This window comes from Martes martes (genome assembly GCF_963455335.1).
Source record: "Martes martes genome assembly, chromosome: 2".
NCBI classification, from domain to species: domain Eukaryota; kingdom Metazoa; phylum Chordata; class Mammalia; order Carnivora; family Mustelidae; genus Martes; species Martes martes.
Genome location: NC_137889.1, coordinates 59,261,230 through 59,288,679, shown reverse-complemented (window position 1 = coordinate 59,288,679; position 27,450 = coordinate 59,261,230). Strand labels below are relative to the sequence as shown.

Sequence of the window (27,450 nt, the reverse complement as noted above, 5' to 3'; positions counted from 1 at the left end):
AGTATCTCTCCCTCTCCCTCCGTCCACCCCCTTACTGTCTGTCTCTCAAATAAATGAATAAATCTTAAAAAAAGAAAAAATGCCCAGGCGGCTGTGGCAGAGAAACTGCTGATCCAAATCACCCTTGTTTTATAGGCCACAAGAAACTCACATTCACTCACATTCATTCAATACATTTAATGATGACACTCAAATTAATTATGTATAAAGACAAATTCTGGTAACTGAAGTCTCCTTTATTCTATATCATCCTATTCAAATTTTATTGTTCTTACACCAGAACTATGAAATGCTTAAGACAGATCACTAAATAAAAAATTAAAAAGGGATCTCCATGCAAAGAATACATTTCATAAATTAAAGCAAAAGCGAAAGACCTGGGGAGATCCAAGAGAGCAAGACAAGCCTGAACCAAAAATGCCTGTAAATACCCAAGGAGCCAGTCTTTTGAGCCCCATTCTCTCAGCTTCTGGTGACCATATTTAGTAATAAGCACATCAGCCAAAAAGGCCAGGAAAAAGTTTAATGGTTTAAAAAAATAAGCAAACATAGACTTATTTTGTAGTGCGCAAAGTGCTAATCTCAATAGATCCATTAAAATGAAGAATTTTGGAGCATTAATAAAAGTAATGGTCACTCAATCTAAATTGTTAGAGTTTATAGCATTGTGTTATTGCTAGTGTTTTAAATTGTACAAACAAATTCACATACTTAAGTAGCTAGTTTCTTAAACTTAATAGAAAACTTCTACAATCTCAAATGCTTACCATCGTAAACATGTTAAATATAAATAATTGTTTAAATGTTCTAGGAGCTATGGTCCTAAATCTGGTCACTTCAAAAAGTGTCGTAATTACAGCTTATCATAGTAACTACATAATGTATTACACTAAACAGAACAGTTATATACACGAGCCAACGTAAAGCTCAGGAGTCACAAAAATGAGGGGATCACTGGACATCTATTTCCAAAGCTTCCACGATGTGTGCAGCAGAAGGGCGATCTTTAGGATCTTCGTTAGTGCATACAGAGAAGAGTTCAATTACTTTCTGGTATGTTTCATCTAGTTCTTCCATATTAACTGGCGGCCTCGTCCCCAGAGCTGCATAGTATGCTTCATCGTCAAAGTCACTTTCATCAAAAGTTTGATCTGCTCAAGAGGAGTTGACACAAACAAAATAACACTAAGTCATGGAAAATCTTAGCATCTGCTCAAACTCACCCTCCAAAACGAGAGCTCATCACCTGGGAGGCAGGTGGTCTCTTCCATTACCCAGCCATGGCAGAGATCAGCTACCGTCATGGTTTACAGGTCATTAACCCCTCCCTTCTTACTATATGACAGCTCTCCAGTCATTTCTGTAGGCGAGGGGAGTTTCCAAGGAAACTTTCTGCTCTGCAGGATCTTCTCGATTTATCTCCCTATTTATTGTCAATTAACATACATCTCATTTGTAGGAGATTAAACTGAGATCGTGCCAAATTAGTCCACATTAATATAATCCATATCTCATGCACTAGATCAAACAACTTCCTCTTTTAAATTTTAACTTAATAGAAAGATGAAATATAATTTTACCAGCTAATCTTTAGTTCAAAATGAAGAGACTGGGGTTTATGGTAAAAATATGTCGTTATACCTTCATCGTCATCATCTGGGAGATTAATGTGTGGAATAGACAAAGTCATCATTTCCCACAGAGTCAGGCCAAAGGCAAATATATCTGCCTTGTCAGTAATAATCCCATTCTCTTCCAAAGCTTCCTTGGGTTTCCAAGGCTCAGTGCCAATGTAACAGGCCTCAGGGTCAGTCACTGAAACAAGTAAAATACAAGAAAGTCGGTCTTTAGGGCAAGCAGTAGAAATCACTAAGAAAGGCAACCAACCTAAAGAAAACTGGATAAATGTTTTAACAGGTAGTTTAGAGGTTACTAAATGTAGGTAATAAACATGAAAATACACTCAATCTCAATAAGAATTACTTTTTCCTTATTAAATTGTAAAATATTCAAAAAGCCGGCCAGTTGGCAAAGGTGTAGAGAAACAGCATTTCTCTTAGAAGGTGGCAGGAATTGGGGCACCTGAGGGGCTCAGTCACTTAAGGATCTGACATGCCTTCAGCTCAGGCCATGATCTCAGGGTCCAGGGATCAAGCCCCAAGTGGGGCTCCCTACTCAGCAGGGAGCTTCTTCAGATTCTCCCTCTCCATCTGCCCCTCCCCTCTCTTAAAAAAAAAAAAAAGAAGAAGAGAAGTGGCAGGAATATAGACTATAGATACCACAAAAGACCTCAAATAGCCAAAGCAATCTTGAGAAAGAAAAACAAAGCTGGAAATACCATAATTACAGATTTCGAGATACACTACAAAGCTCTAGTAATCAAAACAGCACAGTACTGGCACGAAAGCAGACACACTGAGGGACAGAACAGAGCCCAGAATGAAACCCATGCTTATATGGCTAATTAATCCACGACAAAGGAAGCAATCAATATATGGTACTAGGAAAACTGGACAGCTACATGCAGAAGAATGAAACTGGACCCCTTTCTTATACCATAAACAAAAACAAACTCAAAATGGCTTAAAGACCTACATGTGAGACCTGAAATCATAAAATTCCTAAAAGAATGCACAGGCAGTAGTATCTTTGACATTGGCCTTAGCAACATTTTTCTAGATCTGTCTCCTCAGCCAAGGGAAACAAAAGCAAAAATAAACTACTGGGAATACACCAAAACAACGTACTTTCTTGTACAGTGAAGGAAACCATCAACAAAATGAAAAGACAACTTACTGAATGGGAGAAGATATTTGTAAATGATATATCCAATAAGGGTGAGTATCCAAAATACATAAAGACTCATAAAACTCAACATAAAAAAACCAAACTATTAATTAAAAAATGGCTAGAGAATCTGAACATTTTTTCAAAGATGACACACACACAGCCAATGGGCACATGAAAAGATGCTCAACATCACTCATCATGGGGAAACTGCAAATCAAAATCACAAGATATCCCCTCACCAGTCAGAATAGCTGGTATCAAGAAGACAAGAAATAACAAGTGTTGGTGAGGACGGAGAGAAAAGGAACCCTCGTATACTACTGGTGGGAATGCAAACTGGTGCAGTCACTGTAGAAGAGAATACGGGGGTTCCTCAAAAAATTAAAAATAGAATTACCATATGACCAGTAATTCTACTACTGGTATTGACCCAAAGGAAATGAAAACAATAATTCAAAAAGAAATATGCCCCCCTCAGTTTACTGTAGCAAGACCCAGAAGCAACCCAAGTGTCCATCAATAGATGAATGGATACAGAAGATGTAGTTTACACACATGTACATATATGCCTGTGTATGTACGTATGTATGTACACACACACACACACACAATGGAATATCACGGAGCCATTAAAAAAAAAATGAGATCTCACCATTTCCAACAGCATAGAGGCACCCAGAGGGTATTATGTTAAGTGAACTAACTCCAAGAAAGACAAATACTATAATTCCACTTATATGTGAAATCTAAAAAACAAAACAAATGAGCAAACAAAACACAGAAACAGACCTATAAATTCAGAGAACAAACTGATAGTTGCCAGTGGGATAGGAAAAGTGGGTAAAAGGGAGTGGGAGGTACAGATTTCCAGTTATAGAAAGAATAAGTCACAGGGATGAAAGGCCCAGCATAGGGAATGAAGATGGTACTGTAACAGTGTTGTATGGTGATAAGTGTAGTTATACTTGTGGTGAGCACAGCAGAACATACAGACTTGTCAAATCACTGTTGCATACCTGAAACCAACATAATATTATGTGTCACCTATACATTAATTTAAAAAATACATATAAAAATTTTAAGAAGGGGTAAGAACTGTGTCCATCCATTTTCCTCTATATTCATAGTACCTAGCAGAATACCTGACTGCACTCAATACAAAAATATTTGCTAAATCAACCAACCAATCTAGAGATAATGCTTGTTAAAATTTGGGCTTGTCACAGAATACCTTGTGTATAATCGACGTGAATATGTCACCTATTAAAATACAAAACTTAAAAATAAGTTTTAAAGATTTAGATGTATTTTTTCCAAACTTGTCTTAATATATACATATTTAAGTGCTATTTTAAAATGTGTTCATTTCACTTAATATATCTGGACATACCATTCCTACAAATATAAACCTATGTAATTCTAATGAAATTCTATTGTGTGGTGGTACAGTAAATTAAATCATCCCTTACTGATGGACATTCACTTAAAGTTCTGCAGTCTGTTCTGCTACAACACATATTTTTGTAACACAAATTAACGCAGACACAATGAGGTATAAAAAGATTAATTTTGTTTCCCCATTACCTGTTATTTTTAAACTTCCTCATAAAGAGAAAGCCTTAGCTCAAGAGAAATGCCTTCTCTTAATGCACGGCTGGTCTAGCAGCTTTAAGAACTGCTAAGCTGACCTTAAATTGTCTTGTGAAGCTGAGAGTTCCAGTAAAGGAGCTGCCAGACACTTCCCCCAAGCTTGCCAATATTTTTTTTTCTTGAGAAAGCCAGATCAAATTTTAAATTTTATTTTTTTATTTTGTAGATTTTATTTATTTTACATCACAAGTAGGCAGAGAGGCAGGCAGAGAGAGCGGGGGAAGCAGGCTCTCCACTGAGCAGAGAGCCCTATGCGGGACTCAATCCCAGGACCCTGAGATCATGACCTGAGCCAAAGACAGAGGCTTAACCCACTGAGCCACCCAGGCACCCAAATTTTAATTAAAAGTACCTATTGAAAATAAATGCCCTCAAGGAAGCACAAACCCGTGTTTATGTTTACACAGGATGGACTGAGGCTGAGGGTCAGCCAAAAGTCCAAGTGTTCGTATTTTTATCAGGATCGTTATTGTTTTTGTTTCTGCTTTGCTTTTAAAGCTACATGGGTTTTGATTCTTCTGTCTCAATTCTATTTCTTCTATAAGCCTATGTCTCCTTTGGTTTTGCTAAGTTAATATATCAGGTTATTATTAAAAATACCTACTCCGAAAAAAAAATACCTACTCTGCCCAATTATTTTTTTGGAATATGTTCTTGGGAATGAATTATAGGATCAAAGGACATTTTGAAAGGGTTTTCTTCTTTAAAAAAATACACCTTTCCAAATTGCCCAGTGTAGCAGTTACCAGTGCTGTTCATCAAATAGTTCATACCCTCTCCCCTCAGGACACATGGAAGGATTGAGCTCTCTGGCCTGTCAAGCTCGGATAGAGCCATCTGCCTGGTCCTGGCCAGTGAGTTGTGAAAGAGGGGACTTATGTCATTTCTAATCTTGAGTATCTGTTAACACAAGACTTTCTAGGGCAGCACTTTCCAACAGAACTTTCTGTGACAATAGAAATGTCCCGTATCTGCCTTGTCCAATATGGTAGCCAGTAACCATACATAGCTACTGAGCGCTTGAAAAGTGGGTGGGTGGGCTGAGAACAGAATTGTTTAAAATGTTAAAATATTAACTTAAATAGCAAGATGTAGCTAGTATCTACTGCAGTGCACAGCCATAGAGCCTTTTTTACACTCCATATATACAACGATGACAATATTCCATACAATGGATGTTCGAGCAGCTTAGGTCCTCAAGTGAGCATGCATGGAACGCAGCTGTCTACATGTGCAGCCTGAAAAAGCCCTGGTTGTTGAAGCCACTGAGTTTTTGAGGGTTTGCCGCCACAGCACAACTTAGCCTAACCTGAATGGTACACCAGTCGCACTTCTACATCGTGTACGAGAGTTGAAGCTATCCTATCGCTCATAGTAGCATTGAGAAATTTTTTATAGTCATGGCTTTTTTTTAAATCGTGTCTAACTTTGGTGTCCTTCTTAAACCCAATATTAAGGAACTATTTACTTACAATTTTTTTTCCACTAGTTTTTTTTTTTACATCCTCAATCTACGAGGATGAGTGTGAGGATGGAAAACAGCTTTATTTTTCTAAAACATCCAGACATCATCATTTATTGACTCAACCACCTCTTTCCCACTAATACTAAATTGTCACTTTTATTATAACAAATTTGATATATTTGGGAATACCTGACTTTATATTTTTCTGCCTATTTTCTCATGAGTATCACTGCTTTATAATACTTCTAATCTCATATTCTAATAATTCTAATTCTAATAATCATTGGCTTTATAATACTTCTTAACATCTCCTCAGGAAAATTCCTACTGGTCATTCTTTCATAGAATTTTCCCGGCTCGTTTGAATGTGTATCAAGGATGAACTGTTAATATGTTTATGAACTATTTTACATGTTTATAAACTATGAACTTTGACACGTTCTAAAATAAACTAGATCATACTGGGATAATACAGAATTTATGGGTTTTTTAATTCATTCACTTTCTGCTTTCTGTTTTTTAGGGCTTCATTTTTTTTCTGATGAGAGCTGAATACTCAAACTTAATTTCATAAAGATTAAATAATGAAAGTGTTTTAATCTGTGTAGTGTTGACAATATCAAATAGGTTTTGGTTTGTTGTTACATTCTCATCATTTTGTAAACATTTGTGTAGGTGGAATTTGATTTCAGCTAAGAATTATTTACAAATATTTTGAATTCCTAAAAAATGCAGGTGTTTTGTTTCTAATCGTGTCATTAATTTCTAGATTTTTAGTGCTAAGGATAATGAATGTCAACCATTAGACCACTTATACTTTAAAATTTTTTTTTCAGTGTTCCAAAATTCATTGTTTAGGCACCACACCCAGAACTCCATGCAATACTTCCACTTTTTGTAATCTGAGGTTTTCTCTTATAACTTAATATATGTTCAGTTTTAATAAATACTTGGATGCATAGAGATTGACCTTATTATCTACTCAGAACTTCTACATCTTAGTTTTGTCTATTTGAGCTATTAAGGACTGAGAAAATTATGCTAAAAAAATCTTATTTTTATTGTTTCACAATTTCTCCTTTAATATTTGAAAGTTTCAACTCTGTAGCAGTTATGTAGCCTAAAGGCTCATAATAGGCCTACCTTCATGAATGATTACAGACATCTTTATAAAGTTGCTCTATTCATTTTGGCTTTTTCCTTCGACCTAACTCATAGATTATTTTACCTTAGCTAGAAATTAAAGTGTGCAAAAGTTCTTAACAGCATTCATTAATCTTTCTTTTACCTTATATTCATATCAAGAAGCAAATTTAAATGTTATTTATTAAATAACACATTGAAAGCAAAGGCTTTCTTTACAAGGCTGGCTTTTGGTTCTCACTGAGATCTTAAATTCTCTGAGGATGTCAGTATTTATATTAGAGTGAAAAGAATGAGTAGAGACAGGCCAAGAGACAAGAAGCAGAAGGCCTTTAGTAGCACCCCACTTTCCTACTTCTACCCCGTTTCTGCCAGTTTCTCCAATCTTGTCACTAAATTAATTCCTTTATAAAACCTTATTAAAAGAAAACTTTGTTTTCTAGTCTCAGATCTTTTACCACATAAAAATCCCAATCCTGGTTAGAAATAGTTCCTAAAGTCATCTTCGGTTAAAGTAGATGTTAATAAAAATGAAATAATTTATATTATGGGTGTAGCGAGGGAGGGGGCTGGAGGCTAAGTGGAAGAGAGGAAAGGAAGGATATTGTTTACTGTATACCTTTTATACATGGTTTTTGATTTGTGAAGTACGTAAGCTTATCTATTAAAATATATAAAAATTAGAAATTTAAAAATTGCATAAGAATAAAGTTTAAAAATTCAAATATTACTGGGGTGCCTAGGTGGCTCAGTCAGGTTAAGGGTCTGCTTTCTGCTCAGGTCATGATCCAGGGTCCTGGGACTGAGGTCCCAGGGAGTCTGCTTCACCCTCTCCATACCGGCGGTTTGTGCTCTCTCTCTCTCTCAAATAAATAAATAAAATTGTTTTAAAAAATAATAAAAATTCAAATACTACTTACCAGTCATATTTTCATCCAGTGGTAGAGAGACTCCTACATCACAGATTTTAATTGTTTCAAAATTACCTTTAATTACAACATTTGAAGACTTTATGTCTCCATGAAGCAGTTTCTTTTCTTGGTGTAGATACTAAAATAGTGGAAAATTTAACACATCTGAGCAAACACAAACTGATAAAAATATATATGATAACTTTCAAATACAAAAAAACAACTGAACTCCCTTCCTGAACTACATGCAGGATGATATCTGTCCATCATTTCAGATTACTTGAAGTCAGACAAGAGAACATCCCAGGTTACTCCAGTCTGCCATACTGAGCAGACATACAGGAGGCTTTGGAAATCAGTGTCTATTTATAGATAAGCTAACTTTTCCTTTTCAAATGCATTTCATACTTTTACAGCAAAAGAGGATACTGCAGCTTTAAAAATATATCACAGTTCTACTTAAGTTTTAGAGATGAATTTGGAATCTTTACAATGAGGCACACTTTTCACAAACAAGTTGTCAAGATAATGCAGAACAACAGATAAGGGCATAAGTTACAACAAGAAGAGGAAGCAGAAATGTCATCTAAGACTAATAATTTATTTTACACATTAACCCTTAGTAATGATACTCATCTATAATCAAAAATAATCCTGCCAAACTCTTATTTGTTCATTCATCAGCATTTGAGCAACTACTCTGTGAGTTGCCTGAAACTAGTGCAGAGACAATTTTTGGTATATACTTTCGAACACCTACTGTGCTTAATTTAAATGTTGATCACAAATTGAGTATGCTCAAATATATTTATAGTGAAATTTATTAATTCTACTATCCATATATAAAGTTGTTATTTATTAAATAATTCAAATGATTAATTTAGCTTATCCTATCCATTTAAAATCAGTTTTTCTACATACATAATGAAAATATGTACTTAGAAATATTGCTTTTATGCAGTTTCATATTTCACAAGTCAATTTTATATGAACTCTTAACACACAACTTTGACGTCAACACCAATCCAGTCATCCAACAGTGTTCCTAAGCCGCAGTTTCTACTGTTCGGTTACCCACCATAACGAATTCTTTTCCTTTTGTTGTATGTATTCAAAGGCACAACAATTTATCTGACAACACTAAAAGAGCTTTTTTTTTTTTCACTTAACCTATAGATGTATATTTATATCCAAAACTTAATGTCTCACAAAGCAATCTTTAAGAGGTTTGTTTACATCCACAGAGGATTAGGATACCCCCCCAGGAATAATTACTAAATTTGTGTTAAATTGATTAATCCTTTTAACCAAACCTAACATATGATCTCTATAAACAAAACTACCTGACTTGGATTATTTCAGGCTATGTAAAGGCCTCAAACAATACTCTGCTCATCAAGATAAGGAAGCCCTGCTAGCTGCAGTATGAGCATCGATGAAGACTTTCACTTAGCACATATACTTCTTTTGGGGGAAAAAAAAAATCCCACCTTGTAATTAGGTATATAAGGTAGTTCTTTTATGTCCCACAAAAGCCATTTAAAATATAATGGCCTGCTTACCTTTAACCCTCTCGCCATGTTCAAAGCAACTTTTAAAATTATGGCTGCTGGAAAAGGATCTTGGCTGTCTTTATTTCGTTCTTCTATTAAGTCATTTAGAGACTTTTCACCTCCATATTCCATAGCAAGACAAAGACTACCATCACTGGCTTCAGTGAAAGCACGATAACCTTAAAGAAAACAGGACATTTTCTTACAGGAATAGGAAAGAATAACAGTATTTAAGTTTTTTTACAGTGATGTGATTGCAAACTGACAAAATACAATGAAACAATTATTTACAAAGCTAGTTCAGTAGATACAATTTTAAATGACTTCAGTCTTTGCCAATAGTATCACAAATTAAAATATTTTTAAATGCTCTACGCCTTCCTAAATATAATGGTTTCACTAGTCTTATTTACATTAAAGATGAAAATAAGGAAATTATCTAAATGAAAGTCATTTTATATTCCTGAATTCTCTACAGTGCCAGCATCATAATGAGTATATCTAGTTCCATTAAATTTTAAAAATATGTAAGCATCTAAAAATATAATTCTTATTTTAGAACATTCACAATAATCTGGTTCTTGCCAAACTCCACCACCACCTTCATTTTGACACTGGTCAAGAGACTGGATAAACTGTTTCTGAATAAACACATGCACTGCTGCAAGATAAATTTAAACTTACCTACAATGTTTGGATGATGGAGGTTTTTCAAAATCTTAGCTTCATCTATTAGTCTCTTTTGGTACATACTTTGATAATGATCATTACATCTAGGGTTAATCTTTTTCACAGCCCAAGGAGAATGAGACAAACCTCTGGGAGATCTTAAAAAAATAACCAAACAATATATGGAAACAATAATAACCATAATGCATTTCAAATGACTAACAAGAACATTCAGATTTTGGAAAGGGTTCAATAATAATTTGTTTAAAAATTTTTTACAAATATTTTCGACTACTGGGACACCTGGGTGGCTCAGTCACTGAAGCATCCAACTCTTGGTTTCAGCTCAGGTTATGATCTCAGGGTCATGAGATCGAGCCCTGCATTGGGCTCTGTGCTCAGTGCACTGTCTACTCAGGACTCTCTCTCCCTCTGACCCTCCCCCACCTCCATGCACGCTCTTTCTCAAATAAATAAATCTTTAAAAAAATTTTAAAATAAAGTATTTTTATTATCAACACCTCTGCTACATATTCTTTTTAATTGGAAGATATATAGCTATATATATCTATATATCTATACATATCTATTAATTACAAGAGAAGTCTGATATCTATTGCTGAAAGGAAGGAGTTAAAAAGAGACAACTAAGAGGAAAAAGATGAACATTATAAATTCTAAACTTCAAAATTACTATACCATTTTCTAATTTTTCCATTTCAGCATGTCAGACTACCAACTACTTATCAAACATTTAACTATATGTACCAGAGGTAAGTTATAGAATGCTAAGTATTAAAGACTACTATTCAAGAAGTTTAAAGAAGTGATGTATGAGAAACATTTGGCCCATATACAATTGTGCAAAGAGTAACAGACCGCTCTTCACCAACAAATATTGTGCCTCCACAGTAACTGATCTGTCCTATACCTTTCACCATATACTCAAAGAAAAGAAGGGCCATCTGTACCCCAATGTTTATAGCAGCAATGGCCACGGTCGCCAAACTGTGGAAAGAACCAAGATGCCCTTCAACGGATGAATGGATAAGGAAGATGTGGTCCATATACACTATGGAGTATTATGCCTCCATCAGAAAGGATGAATACCCAACTTTTGTAGCAACATGGACGGGACTGGAAGAGATTATGCTGAGTGAAATAAGTCAAACAGAGAAAGTCAAGTATCATATGGTTTCACTTATTGGTGGAGCATAACAAATAATATAGAGGACAAGGGTAGATGGAGAGGAGAAGGGAGTTGAGGGAAATTGGAAGGGGAGGTGAACCATGAGAGACTATGGACTCTGAAAAACAACCTGAGGGTTTTGAAGGGGCGGGGTGGGAGGGTGGGGGAACCAGGTGGTGGGTATTAGGGAGGGCACAGATTGCATGGAGCACTGGGTGTGGTGAAAAAACAATGAATACTGTTACGCTGAAAATAAAAAAAATTAAAAAATTAAAAAAAAAAGACAAAAGTGTAAGGAGATAATAAACATACAAATGAGAAAAAACATAAACTGTCTGTTTTCTAGGTAGAGTCAGTCATTTTCAGAATATTTAAGGGGAAAACATTCTCAGGTTTAAATAAACAGGTAGAACAAAGTCAGGGAAAAGGTTACCTGATAAAGTAGATAGTTATTCACGGGACAACGGCAAATTAAGAAGGACAAAGTGTATGCGGCATATGGGCAGGAAAGCTAATGAAAGAGCCTCAAAAGTTAGAGATAAAACATTTTACCATAAGAAGACAAAACAGACTGAACAAAGAATCAGGAATCCACTTAGTTTTTTACTAACTCATGAACATGGCTCCATGACTGCAGGATCTTTTTTTTTTTTTTTAATCAAAAAACATGCACTCAAAGGATCACTAGATTTCTTAATTCACATCCATCTATCATACATAAGTCTATCCAAAGTATTCTTAAACCTCCAGTTTTAGATAACAATAGCATTTGGGGATGACCTCTTCCATGTGATTTTATTATGAAAAATATATTTTTCAAGTTTCAAAGGGTACCCCTCAGCTTCTGAGGATTTAGAATTCAGTGAACAAATCCATCTTCACCTTTGCCACAACATATCTGAATCTACCAAACACCAAGAACATATTTACGAAATCTGAATAAAATATTTTGCCAAGCTAAAAATTGGTTCATTGAAAAGACAAAACAGGCAGATTTTTTAAATGAGATTGCACAAGGGAAAAAATGAGACCCAAATAATATTGCCAACAAAAATAGAGACATAACCACAGATTTCTCAGAGATAAAAGTTATAAGTGAATAAATACTAAAACTTTTACCCCAATAATTTAAAGGACAAAATGGACAAATTCTTAGAAAAATCTAAGAAACCTGACAAAAGAGAAAATGTAATCAAGAGTTTAAAATATTCCCATAAAAAATACAAAGCCTAAATAATTTTACAGGTCAGTTTACTAAACTTTCAAGGAACCTATCATTCCATCTTACACAAATTGTTCCACGGAATAGAAAGAAAAGGGACTATGAATCTAGCATAACCTTAATAAACAAATCAAATAGGGACAACAGAAAAAGGAAAATCACAAACCAATTTCACTTAAATCACAGACATAAAAATCTTAAATAGCAAAATGAATTCATCAGGTTTATTAAAAAATAATAATGTGTCACAACTAAGTTAATCCAGGAATGTAAATTTGATTTAACACACAAAATATAGACTTCTGGGTTAAAAATATAGATTTCTAGCTTGCACATACACAATTAATTATGATCTGTCCCAAACCCCATTAAAATAAGAGAAAATGGGTATTTTAAGACCTATACCCAATGAGAGGGATAGAAATAATGAAAAGGAGACCAGAACACACTTTCGGGAGCTTGGAAAAGCATGGGGAAGCCCATGAAAGTAACAGACTAAACAGGCCAACTGACCTTCTTGAAAGTCACTTAAAAAGCAAGTGAACTTCTAGACACACCCTCCCCGATTCTGCACCAGCTGTCCAGCTATTCCCCCAGCTTCTGAACACTGGAGATGCACTTTGGAAGGGTTAAAGTGGAGGGCTTCAGCCTGAGGTTTACTGCCATAGTTGAGAACTCATGAAGCACACGGGAAGAGTACTCCATGACCATATGCATATTAAATGCTGAACGTGTTTCCACGTGTGTTATACCAGTTTATTAACATCCAGACCAGGATACAGAGCACTTATGGCACCCTCAAAAGACTTAGGATGCCATCTGAAAAGGGAAAACGTTAAGATAATTAATGAAAAACAAGACAGACAAAAATGAAAAAATAGAAGTATCAGAAGATGAAGTTGGAGAAAGCTCCCAGAAAGCAGAGCAAAAAGAAAATCAGCCCCACACCCAAAAAAGAATAATAGGAATTCCAGATAGAGAAGAGAATAATGGGGGTGAAAATTATCAACAAAGTAATTTAAAAAATAATTTCCAAAGATTTAAGAGTAAGAATTTTCAGATTCCAGAAGGCCCACACCCATGTATGTCATTGTGAAATTTCAGAACACTGGTGACAAACAGAAGATCATACGAGGTTCCAGGACAGTGGGAGGGACAAATAACCTAAACCAGATTACATAAAAAGAAGCAGCAATCAGAAAGGCTTCAGAAATCTCAATAGTAACACTACAGGCTAGTAAACAATGGAACAATGACCTCAAAATTCTAGAGGAAAATTATTTCCAAATAAGAACTCTGACTCAGAAAAACAAAAAGCCCCATTCAAGAATGAGAGTAAAATGAAAACATATTCATAAATGCAGATTTGCAAAAAAAGTTATTTCCTGTACATCTTTCAATGGGGAGCTACTACGTGCCCTCAGTCAAAATAAAATATAAACCAAGAAATGGTAAGATAGAAGATACAGAAAAACAGAGGGCCCAATTCACCAGAGAAGTGAAGGAAATCTCTACCAGTAAAAAAAAAATCCCAGGTGCACAAGGCCATGTTAGGAGGAGTGGAAGGTCAGTGGGTGACTACTATTGTTCAGTATCAACAATGTGAAGTTTTCTAATTAAGTCTTGCCTACAGTAGAACTTTGTTGGTAACACACACTTTACATTTAAGGATTTTTTTTAAAGGGAGGGAAAAATGAGACTAGCCATAAATCTGTGAGAATTTTTTCTTTCAAAATAACAAGCTTTTAGACACTAAAAAAATGAAGGTCTAAAAAACAAATAGCACAAGAACACACGAAGGGGGTGTTTAAACTACAAATATTCAAGAATAGCCATTTACTAAAATAATTGCTATGCTAGTCTCAATTCATTACCTTTTTTTATTGAAGAAAGCATTTCTATTTGGAAACAATATAAACCTAGATAAAGCTAACTATATGCTAGCTGATTCCAGGCTGATTCCAAGTCAGGCTGATTCCAAGAACGCATTAAGGAATATATATTGACTTAAGTTATTTGCCACTTAATAAATAAAAGTACAGAGTAATGGATAAAAGAAACAACTTTAAAAAATGTTTATTGACACCCATAATTTCATTCTTCTTTTAACATAATTTTCCTACTTTAAAATCATGCGTATACCCTTTTTGTAAAAGATTTTAATTTATTTATTAATAGACAAAGAGATTGTCTGTGTGTGAGCAAGAGAGCACAAGCAGGGGGAGCAGCAGAGAGGGAGAAGCAGACTCCTCACTGAGCAAATTCCTTCTCCTTTAATAATTCATCAGTAGGAAGGTAAGAGAAAAGTTAACCAGGCAAAACTCTGGCAAAGTTATAAAAGGTTTCTAAGACAGGAATATAGCAGTCAGATAAGACCAGGAACATATCTGAGATCAAAATATTTGAATTTTCATCTTCCTTTTTGTCTTCAGTTACAGAGCAACTAGGGTTCCATGTGAAAAGTTTAATGTGGAATGTTATACTCACCTTTTCATAAGGTAGACATTTACCCCAGTGCCAAAGCCAAGCTTCTGCATAAATGGAGAGGCAGGAATATTTATACATGGAGTTGAACATAATGCTAAATGTCAGAAAGAGAAATAAAAAATATAAAATGAGTATGTGAAAAGACCTCAACAAAAGCATTAATTGGCATAGTCTTCTAGAGAGCAATTTGATACTAACTACCCTAATTTTAAGTGGAAACCCTTTGACCAAATCTACTTTTGAGGCCCTGTCTTACAATAACACCGAAGCAGAGGTCAGCAAACAGCCTATTTTCGTTTGGCTCACAAGCTAAGATTTGTTCTTAGATTATAAAAGTGTTTTTAAAAAACAAAGAATAATAATCCACAGAGTCCCTATGTGGCCCACAAAGCCTAAACTATTACTGTATGTTGTTTGCCAACTGTGTACTACAGCACATGTGCAGACATCATACATACACATGCATGCACACATATGTATTTGAATATCGGTATTTGATTTTGTGACTGCAAAAAAAACAAACAAAAACCTAAGTAGTCATCATTAGGGTCATAATTACACTGTATCTGTATTGCAGAGCTTTATGTAGTCATTAAAGAAGATGATATGGAGGAGTTCTACTTCTGTTCATGGAACAACTGAACAGCCTTCTTGCCACGAATAACTAAAACACTTGACAAAATGTAAGTTTTTAGACATTTGACGACAGGCAGAGCAGGGTTGTGAACTCTGAGTGAAGAGAAACAATGATGTGAGCCCTATCACAGCCCTAATTTGCTGCTTTAAGGCAGTTTCTGGACTGCAGTGCAAAAAACACAGCCTCTGAAGTCTTGTCAAACTCAGGAGACAGAGATCAGAAGTCCAAGAGACCTAAGTAGCTAGCATTTGTGGAGTAGAGAACTATAGGGAGCCACAAAATGAGAGAGAAAGCTCCAGAGACCTGAAAAGAGGTCTCCCTCTTTTCAGTGTTGGTTATAAGCCCATCCAATGGATAGACTCCCCCGCCCCCTGCCAAATCAGGGAAGACACCAAGTGTAAGCAGTAGACTAAACAGCTGTCAAAGAGCACACGGGTCCAGGAATGGTTCAGTTACCAACAGCCAGGGTGTGGTAACTCGGTTAATACCCAGGGCATTGAATAAGGTCCTCTAAACAGTCCAGCTAAATTGTAGCCCAAGGAAAAGGTTTACAGTAAAGCTTAAAAGCAAAACAAGAGAAACAAGCTAATATGCAGGTAACGTTAACTGGACCATCACACAATCACACAGTCCTCCAAGGAATAACAAAATCTAGCACTCGACAATGTAAAATGTCCAGCAGCCAATAAAAGAACTACCAGGCATGAAAGAAGAAATATGACCCACACCAGGAGAAAAATAAACCAATAGCAACATACCATAAAATGACAGTGATGTAGAATTAGGAGGTAAGAACCTTAAAATAGAAATCTTAAAAATATGCTCAATAATGTAAAGGAAAATGTGAGTGTAACAATAAAAAAAAGATGTAAAAAAACTTCTAATGGAGCTACAAGAAATAAAAAAGACAATGGATAAGAATTAGAGCATCTAGAGATGCTGTTAGAGAAGCATCTAGAGAAGAAGGTAACTAAATTTTAAGACAAAGCAACAAAAACTACCAGAAATGAAGTACAGAAAAAAAATTAGAAAAAGTACAAAGAAATCATCAGCGAGCTTTGGGACAACAGCAAAATAGTAGATTTGATCCAAGCACAGAGAATTACATTAAAGGCTGTCTAAATACTGTTGTCCAGTAGAATTTTCTGTCATGATGGAAATGTTCTGTATCTGTGTTGTCCAGTATGGTAGCCACTGGCCACATGTAGTTACTGAGCACTTGAAAAGTAGTTAGTACAACTAAGGAACTAAATTTGTAATTTTATTTTTAATTCATTTGAACCTAAATTTAAATCACCACATGTGGCTAATGGTTGAACAGTCCAATTAAAGGCAGAAATTGTCAGAATGGATAAAAACAAAACAAGACATAATTATCTGCTATCTATTATAAACTCACTTTAAATATAAAAACATAGATGGGTTAAAAGTAAAAAGTTGGAAAACATCCTATTCAAACAGTAATCAAAATAAAACTGGACTGGTTTTATCCCATAAAAGTGAACACATATCACATAAAATGAACTTCAAAGAGTACAACACTGGATAAAGACATTTCATAATAGTAAACAGGTAAATCATCAAAAGAAATAACCATCCTAAATGTAAAAGTATCTAGTAACAAGCTCCAAAATATATAAACAATCACTGTAGCACTCAAAGGAAAAAGTAGGTAGGGGCGCCTGGGTGGCTCAGTGGGTTAAATTCTCTGCCTTCAGCTCAGGTCATGATCTCAGGGTCCTGGGATTGAGCCCCGAATCAGACTCTCTGCTCAGCGGGGAGACTGCTTCCTCCTCTCTCTCTCTCTCTCTGCCTGCCTCTCTGCCTACTCGTGATTTCTCTCTCTCTCTCTCTCTCTCTCTCTCTGTGTGTGTCAAATAAATAAATAAATAAATAAAATTCTTTAAAAAAAAAAAAAAAAGGAAAAAGTAGTTAAATCCACAATTGTGGTTGGAGATACCTCTCTCAAAAACAGAATAAGTAAAATTAATAGAGATACAGAAGACCTGAACAAAACAACGTAAGTCAATCAGCTTGATCTAATGATAGTCATGGAACACTGTACCCCTAAGCAGCAGAAAGCATGACCTTTTCTTTTTTTTGTTGTTTTTTTTTTATTTGACAGAGATCACAAGTAGGCAGAGAGACAGGCAGAGGGGCGGCGGGGAGCAGGCTCCCCACCGAGCAGAGAGCCTGATGCGGGGACCAATCCCAGGACCCCGAGATCACGACCCGAAGGCAGAGGCTCAACCCACTGAGCCACCCAGGCGCCCCAGCATGACCTTTTCAAGTGCCTGAAATGTTCACCAAAATAAATAAACCTCAAATCAAGAAAGAAAATGTAAAATAGTATCAGACATGAAAAAGGAGATATCACCACAGATCCAACTGACATTAGAAGGGTAATAAGGTAATAAAGAGTATATCAAAGATAACATTTTGCCGGTATATTTGACAATTTTAAAGTAAAAAACTTTCTTGAAAAACACTAGCAAAGTTTACACAAGAAATAGATAATTTGAAGAGCCCTGTGCCAATTAACTGTGAAGTCACAGTTAAAATCTTCCTCCTAAGAAAACTTCAGGCCACATACATGGCTTTACTATCAGTAAAAAAGGAAAAACCACTTAAGGAAAAAAAAAATTATCAATTCCACATATACCTTCCAAGGAAAGAGAAGGAAACACTCCCCATCATACTTATGAATATAAAATATGCTGATATCAAAACCAGAAAGACATTCCAAAAAAAAAAGACTATACAGTCCAATATCCCTTATGAACACAGAAAATATTAGCATACCGAATCAAACAATACATAAAATACACCAGGAGCAAACTGACTTTACCCCAGGAATGAAAGGTTGGTTTAACATTTGAAAATTAACATAAGTTACATTTAAAGACTAAAAAAAGCAAACTATCTCAATAGATTCTGAAAAAGCTCTTGACAAAGTTCAACATCCATTCATAATAACCTTCAAACTGATGAAGGATAATAAAAGGAAATCCCACCCTGATAAAGGATAACTGAGGACACCTGGGTGGCCCAGTGGGTTAAGCCTCTGCCTTCCGTGCAGGTCATGATCTCAGGATCCTGGGCTCGAGTCCCGCATTGGGAGCCTGCTTCCACCCCTCCCCACTGCCTGCCTCTTTGTGATCTCTTGTGATCTCTTTGCCTACTTGTGATCTCTCTCTCTCTCTGTGTCAAATAAATAAACAAAATCTTAAAAATAAAAAAAAAAGATAACTGAAAAACCTACATCTAACATAAAACTTCACTAGGAACAAGGGAGGTATGTCTAACTCACACCTCTTCTATTCAAAAATATACTAGAGGGGCGCCTGGGTGGCTCAGTGGGTTAAAGCCTCTGCCTTTGGCTCAGGTCATGATCTCAGGGTTCTGGGATGGAGCCCCGCGTCAGGCTCTCTGCTCAGCAGGGAGCCTGCTTCACTTCCTCTCTCTCTCTGCCTGCCTCTCTGCCTGCTTGTGATCTCTGTCAAATGGATAAAATCTTTAAAAAAAAAAAAAATATACTAGAGCCAGTGACATAGGGAAAGAAAAAAAGAAATAAACTAACACAGACTGGTAAAAAAAAAAAAAGTAACACTACCTTCATATATTCATCTACAATAGTACCAACTACTATGTAATAGCCTAAGGAACCCATAAAAAGCTAATAGAAGAAGTGACTTTAGCACAATTGCAGGACACAAAGTCAGTACACAAAAATCTATGTACTAGAAATGAACAAGATAAGATTTTCTCCTAAATTATCTTTCAGACAATGTATAATTTTAACCATTTTTGTATGATTAAAGTGGAGATCAATTTGCATATGAATATCCAAAAGCTTTTATTTGTTGAAAAGATTACCCTTTATTCACTGAATTGCCTTAGAAACTCTCCCCCTCACAAGAGCACTGCACGTACCAGAAGGAGAAAGCTAAAGTACTTCATGGTTCAAATTGATTCTTTACCAGAGAGAACCTCCAAATCTGTTAGAATATCAATAAAAATACCCACTAGATGGCCAAACCCTGGCCTACAAAACAAGTCCTATAAAAATCAACATTACAAAGAGGACTTATGCTAAAATTGTATGTGTATGATAAATAATAATTAAAGGATCAAACTCTAATAATGCTAAGACATTTCTATAGCAATAACAATGAAAAAAGATTTTATATCTTACCAGATTTCTTTTTTTCAGATACTTTGCTTGGTGTCTTGAAATTATTGATTTCTTCCATTGTAATAAACACTTCAGGTCCTATGATGAAAACAAATTGAAAATTACACTGCAGTTATACAGAATACAACTCTCATTCATGAAGGAAAAAAAACCCTGTAACACTGTAACTCATTTTATCATATAAACATAAAATTTGAGAACTGAAAAAAACCATGACAAATATTTAGTCCAATTTTATTTACAATGAGAACACTGAGACCTAGAGAAGTAAAACTACTTACCCAATGTCATACTATTAATTATTAGGTTTTTGTGCTTGTTTGTTATTAAAAAATAATATACACTATTAGTGTATAAAATACACTAGGGAAAAAAAAGTTATATATGAACTTGGTTAAAAAAAAAAAATCACCTAGTACATAAAGTTTCCCTCTCACTTCCCGGGGGGCATTGTTAACAGGTCTTTCATACCTTTTAGAGAAACCGTCTGTGCAAGCAGCACTTATTCACAACAGCCAAAAAGAAGAAGCAGAAGTATTCATCAGATGAATAAACAAAATAAGGCATACAATACACACAACAGAATATTATTCAGTCATAAGGAGGAGTCCTGATACATACTACAATGTGAATGAACGTTAAAAACATTATGCTAAGTGAAAGAAGCCAGACACAAGAGGCCACATATATGATTCCATTTACAGAAGATGTCCACAATAAACAAATCCACAGACAGAAAACAGATTAGTAGTTGACAGGGGCTAGGGAGAAGGGAGAACACAGAGTGACTCCTAGTGGGTGTGGGGTTTCTTTTTGTGATGATAAAAGTGTTCTAAAATTGGGTAGTGATTTAATATACTCAACTCAGACTATTCCTAAAGTCGCTACATCATATATTTTCAGAAAGTGAATTTAATAATATGTGAATTATATATCTCAATAAGTTATATAAAAATTATCTACCAACAGAAAATATACATACTGTGTCTACAAGCAAGTTAATCCAAGCTTTTTATTTCTTCTGTAATACCTCTGTTAAAGAATCCTTTTTTATAAAAATTTTAAATTTTAATTTTTCTTTTTTAAAAATAGTTTGGTTCATATTAGATTTATTGTAAAGCAAACTGTCACTACACGTCTATAAGATTGTTTGGTTTGCCTACTGAAAAAATTGGGAGGCAGATTAAGGGTCTGCATTCAAAATATATAAAGAACATAAAAAAAATCCAATTAAAAATCAGCAGAAGACATGAATAGACATTTTTCCAAAGAAGACATACAGATGACCAAGAGGCACATGAAAAGATGCTCAACACCACCCCATCAGGGAAATGCAAATCAAAATCACAGTGAGACATCACCTCACACCTGTCAGAATGGCTAAAATCAAAACCACAAAAAACAACATGTGTTGGTGAAGATGTGGAGAAAAAGGAACTCTCATGCACTGTTGGTGAGAATGCAAATTGGTGCAGCCACTGTGGAAGACAGTATGGAGGTTCCTCAAAAAACTGAAAACTGAACTATTCTATGATCCAGTAATCTCACTACTTGGTATTTGCACAAAGAATACCAAAGCACTAATTCAGGGGGATATATGCACAAAAATGTTTACTGCAGCATTATTTACAATAGCCAAATTATGGAAGCAGCCCAAGTGTCCATCAATAGATGAATGGATAAAGAAGATGTGGTACATATATGTAGTGGAATATTACTCAGTCATAAAAAATGAAACCTTGCCGTTTGCAACAACATCGATGGATCTAGAGAGTATAGTGCTAAGTGAAGACAAATAATATATGATGTCACTCATATGTGGAATTAAAAAAAAACAAAACAAAACAAACTGGAGGTGGTGAAACAAAGACAAACCAAAAAACAGACTCTTTTTTTTTTTTTTTTCCCAAAAAACAGACTCTTAACTACAGAGAACAAACTGATGGTTACCAGAGAGGAGGAAGGGATGAGATGGGTGGAAAAGGTGAAGGGGATTAAGAGTACACTTATGATGAGCACTGAGTAATAAACAGAACTGTTGAATCACTATATTGTACACCTGAAATGAATATAACACTGTATGCAAACTACACTGGAATTAAAAAATAATAATAAAATAAAATAAAAATTGGCAGGCAGAGAGAACATATGTTTAAACTTTGAATAGAGCTCTTAATAAATAGTATTTTTAAAAACTCTGCCAAGAAAAATCATCTCAAAAGCCTACCTTTAATTGTCTATTAATGAGAAGTTTGGTTTTTTTTTAAATTAGTTACAATCACCACTGTTTTCAGATTTGCCTGAATTTTGAACACCAAAGATCTCCTTTTCATGCAAAAATACACTAATTTTATCAAGCGAAACATTTTACTAAAAGGAAGGAACACATTTTTCAGGACATTTCAGGTCTTCCAGGAAGGATAAACCATTTTAACAGAGGGGGTTAGAGGAGCTACTTCTACTTCGGAAATAATTTCCCCATATGGTTCTGATTGCCCTTCTTCCATCTTCATTCATTTGCCCTCAAAAGAAGTTGTGAAGGAGCACTCAATGAGCTTCTAAGACTCCTATGTACCTATGAAAAGCCATTCTTCATTCACTCAGTCAACACACATACTTATTGAACATGTACTATGCACCAGGCACTGTTCTAGGCACCGGAGACCCAACAGTGAACAAGACCCAAACAAACAAGAAGATAAATACAGAAGATAATGGTATAGAGGCTGGGGAAATATACACCAGTAAGGTGAGAATATACACCAGTGAGGGGCTGAGACAGGAGCTCCTTTCAAGGAGCTTGAAATTTGAACTGGGGTGGTGAAGGGAGGTCTCCTTGAGATGTTATTTAAAAGAAGTAAGGGAGCTAGTCCATGCAAATATCTAGGGGAAGTCTGCAGGACAGAAGTAGTAAATACAAAGGCCCTGAGGCTGAAAGTATTCAAGGGAAAGCTAAGAGGGCAGGGCTAGCAAAAGGGAGAAAGAAATGAAGTCACAGAGATTGGGCATGAAGGAGAGCAAACCAAGGGCAGCACTGAAGCCACAAAGACCTACCTCATCTTTTCTTCATAGAGCTTCGGTCACAGTAAGGATTTAAACTCTTGCTGAGAAAGTGGAAGATATTGGAGGGTTGTACAAGGAGGAGTGATACACTCCATGTTATGTTTCGACAGGATCATTCCCACTTGTGTTTATTAACTGAAGGGGAACAAGGACAGACATAACACTGCAATAATCCAGGAGAGATATGGTGGTTTGGATCAGGATGGTAGCAGTAAAGAGCTGGTGAGAAATGGTTGGGTTCTGCGTGTATTATGAATCTGGAACCAAGAAGATTTCCTAATGTTTGGATTTTTGTTAGGAATGAGAGAAAAGTCAAAGATAGCTCCAAGTTTTGAGACTGAGCAACTGAAAGAATAGAGGTACCATTACTCAGATCAGGAGGTCATTTTTTCTTTAAACTTTTTTTTTTTTAAGAGTTTATTTATCTATTTGACAGAGAGATAGAGAGCACAAGTAGGCAGAGTGGCAGGCAGAGGGAGAGGGAGAAGCAAGCTCTCCGCTGAGCAGGGAGCCTGATGAGGGGCTCGATCCCAGGACCCTGAGATCATCAACTGAGCTAAAGGCAGCCGCTTAACCAACTGAGCCACCCAGATGCCCTAGGAAGTCAATTTTGAATACCTGATTAGACACCTGAATAAAAACGTGAAATAGGCAGCTGGATATAGGTCTGGAATCCAATCTGAAGGTACAAATTTGTGGCATATCAGTATATATATGGTATTAAAGCCAAGAGACTGGTTAAGATTATCTAAGGAGTAAGTAAAGATAGGAAACACAGAACGCTGAGGAATCTCAACATGAGAGATGAAGAACAGAGTAAACTGACAAGGAGCCAGAAAACTAGGATGCAAAAAAATCCCACAAAGTGGGGAATCCTGGAAATTTTACTGCCTTTTAAGTCTCATTGCCCTTCCCCTCAGCATAAAGAGGATCTGATACTCAGAAGCAGCACAAAATCTTCCTCCAACTGAAAACATCTAAGTTTAAACAAGGCTTTTAATATTACATTCTAGAACACTCGAGGACTCTGTCCCACTTCCCACTACAGCCTACTTGCACCTAAACACACTACACCCTCTCCATCTCACGGTTGTCTGAGCACCTTTTGTTACAACAAAACAGTTCAGGCCTCAGGCAACTGAGAGATGGTTTCTAGCCACTAGTCCAAACTCACAGATTTGATATATGTAATCTATATACATATAGATCTATCTTTTTCTCTATATATAAATTGCTAAATAACCGCAGTGTTCCGAATCACAAGGTTCTTACAAAGGTAGCGGCATAAAATTGTGAATATCTTACATGATGATACATTAGAAATGAAAGTATTATGACTGTGGGCAAAATTTCATTGTCTATGGAGTATTTAGGAGATTTTTAAAAATCAAGTACTGTTTGATAAGCAGTATTTAAAAATTAACAGCTCAGCAAGTTAATCAAAAGATCTACTGAATCAGATGTCAATAACTTTGGTACCCGAAGCCACTGTAGGACTAAACACATGGATACTACTGGGCAGAATTGAAGTGTATAGACAGGCAACAACAACAAAAAAAACAAAAAGCAAAACAGAAACAAAGAAAAAAGAAAAAGCAGAAATAGAGAATTGGTAACGATAATGAGAAAAGGAAACAAAGGGGGAAAGTAGCCTGAAAAAGAAAGGCAAAGTTCTGATCAGATTATTTCTAAGGTCCTGCACACTTTACATCCCAGGGCCTCCTGGAGGTAGAAGCACAAACCGTTTACCCACCCTGCCCTCCCACCTCATCCAGGAGCTTCCGGAAGGCTGGTAGTTAAAATCCTTCTTCCACCAGCTCAGTCACCTCACCTGAAAACTGGAAGCAACATTAGACGTGAAGTTCAAAGGAGGAAACCGTGCTTTCTCAAGAACCCTCTTTCTCAAGCTCTACCCTCTCTGTTCCCACCAGAAATCCCTCGCCAATTCCAGCCGCCCCTAAGAGCTGGAACTGAGATTCAATGGGCGGCGGTAAGAAACCATCGTTCCCATCAAGCGCAAGCCTGGTGCATCTAAGATGTCCCTAAACCCTGGGGTCTCGCCTGGAGCAGAGACCCGGGCCTCTCGGCGGCTGTGAAACCAACCGTAAAATAAGGGCAACCTGCTGGATCCATCGTCTTGTCCTACGGATCTTCCATAAACAGTAGACTGTTAGGCTTCACTTCCAGGAAAGGGCAATTTCTTTCTTGAAATCCCCACCCTACCCTGCGATTCAGATGCGCACGCGGGTTTGGGTCGAAAACACTTTTCCTAAGGGAATTCCCCGTTGAACGCCACATTCCCAACGTCACCTTTCCCTCTGGGGCCCGAGCTGTCACCAAGCAAACACAGAGACCGCGGCTCCGGGGGGGAGGGGGCTCTGCCCCAAGTCGGGTCCACGCGCGGTTAGGGGTCCACCAAAGCTCCCCTTACCGCAACCACGCCGGGGTGGAGCGGTCCAGGCCAAGGCTGTCTTGAAAACGGATCCCGAGTGGCCCTCAACACACCCCCGGGCTGCCTCAAGGCCCGCCACCCGCCAACACAAGCACTCCGTAACAGTCGTTGGGACGGGACCCTCCCCGCTTTCAAAATCGCGCGCGCCGCCCCTGCACGGCGGCAACTACGGGGCGGCGCGAAGGACAGAACAAGCCGTATTCGTCGTTCGCGGCGTTTTCCTACCCCCCGCTGGCTTCCTATCTCAGCGACTCCGTCTTACTATCAAATGCGGACGCCTTGAAGACAAATGAAAGAAAGAAAAGACAAACTGATTTTTATACCTCCTGTCAGCCTTTCAAAGGGACAACTTCGGTTAAAAAGAGTATTTATCCATGCATGTACTTAAGGCCGAAATTCTTCCCCAATTACAAACACCGTTCTCAAAATGTGTAATGATGATTATATAAATTTTATTAGAGATTGATTTGGCCTTGACACACTCTAAAAACGCATTAGCCTAGAGTAACAATCATTTTTGGCTACGAAGACAAACAGATATTGGGAAATTTTGCTAACTCTTGCAATTACCACGTTCAGTTCAACATTTGTTCATCTCTTTCTAGAGCATCATTGGGAGGGCACCTACCATTGGCGAAGTGTGTGTTGACTGTCCACTGCATGGTATGGACTATAGTAGTTACACAAGAGGCACAAAGATGATCAAGTCATAGAATGACCTCCTGCTCAGGAGGAGCTTGGACTCTATGGTGTGGGAGAAAGGGAGGGTGAGGAAATGCCCTAAGAAAACACACACACACACACACACACATGCACACAATATAATACAAAAAAGACTATTTTGTAGGTTATTATGATCATAAACCCCATCTTTCTTTTTTTTTAATTTAAAATCAATTAATTAACATGTAGGGTATTAGCAGTTTCAGAGGTGGAGTTTAGTGATTCATCAGTTGCATATGACACCCAGTGCTCATTCCATCATGTACTCTCCTTAATGCCTATCACCCAGTTATCCTATCCCTCACCCACCTCCCCTCCAGCAACCCTCAGTTTATAAACCCCATTTTTCAAATGAGGACTCTAAAGCACAGAAAGGGTCATTTGCCTAAAGTCACAGAGCTAATAAGCGGCAGGATCAGAATTTGAACCCATGTTGAGCTTAGACTTCCTCTTTAGCAAATGTACTCAAAATCCAACACATACACACGCATACACACAGAGAGAGAGACACACACACCCCTCCACCTCCAGCGCCTTCTCATTTGGGCATCCTCTCCTAAACATAGATGGTCTCATTGCACCTTCCCTCTATTTGCATGCTAACTTTTTCTGTGGAGGTATAATATAAACCTCATCCCCTTTTTAAAAAATCCATAATTTTCTTTTTGGGGGCATAAAGATTTATTTATTTATTTGAGAGAGAGAGAGAATGGGGGGTAGGGGCAGAGGGAGAGAGAGAGAGAATCCCAAGAAGACTCCCCGATGAGCACAGAGCCCAACGTGGGGCTTGATCTCATGACCCTGAAATCATGACCTGAAGGGAAATCAGGAGTTGGATGCTTAACTGACTGAGCCACCCAGGTGCCCCAAAATCTATAATTTTCTACATTTTTAATTTAGTCCAACATTTTTACAGTTCTCTATTTTCTATTCTTACTGGCTAATAAAATCCTGCCTAAAGCCCGAGACTGAGAGACACTTAATTAACCAGTTTTTGTGAAAAGAAACTCTAGGAAGATGAGGGTATTGACACAGATGTAATACCAGGCAGAAAATATTCACAAGAATGAAGGCCCTTGGGTAAAAACTTATAACCATCCTGTTCCCCATCTTGTAACCAAAAAAGTATCTCCAGAGATTATCCCTAGAACCATCTGAACTTTACAAGCTTAATGTTATTGCCTGTGAAATGGAATAATTAATCTCAAAGTCTTGCATGCCAGTCAATTGTCATGGAAACAGCTGCCAAATTGGATTGGCCATTTCTTCCATAAATGGTCTGGAATCCTTGGTTTAGGCAA

General features: G+C 36.7%; 1 protein-coding gene across 2 annotated transcripts; it reads right to left on the bottom strand.

Annotated features, from left to right (window-relative positions):
- Window positions 1-163: 163 nt before the first annotated feature.
- PBK (PDZ binding kinase) lies at window positions 164-25,553 on the bottom strand. Of its 2 annotated transcripts, none has more exons than XM_080797149.1 (8): window positions 25,285-25,553; window positions 19,912-19,989; window positions 15,080-15,173; window positions 10,197-10,339; window positions 9,522-9,691; window positions 7,969-8,098; window positions 1,642-1,815; window positions 164-1,151 (listed from the first exon to the last, which is right to left on the bottom strand). In XM_080797149.1, the coding sequence occupies exons 2-8, from the start codon at window positions 19,967-19,969 to the stop codon at window positions 952-954; spliced, it is 969 nt and encodes a 322-aa protein (XP_080653275.1). In that variant the 5' UTR covers window positions 19,970-19,989; window positions 25,285-25,553; the 3' UTR covers window positions 164-951. The 2 variants fall into 2 exon arrangements, with proteins under 2 accessions (XP_080653275.1, XP_080653276.1); XM_080797150.1 differs by having other exon boundaries at window positions 25,406-25,523.
- Between the last annotated feature and the right edge of the window lie 1,897 nt (window positions 25,554-27,450).

Bases quoted from the DNA above. Each gene is read 5' to 3' on its own strand.
- PBK (XM_080797149.1), bottom strand. From the start codon at position 19,969: ATGGAAGAAATCAATAATTTCAAGACACCAAGCAAAGTATCTGAAAAA. The intron at 1,816-7,968 runs GTAAGTAGTATT...TACTTGTTTCAG, and splicing joins ACTGGATGAAAATATGACTG to TGACTGACCCTGAGGCCTGT. The intron at 1,152-1,641 runs GTATAACGACAT...CCTCTTGAGCAG, and splicing joins CCCAGATGATGACGATGAAG to ATCAAACTTTTGATGAAAGT.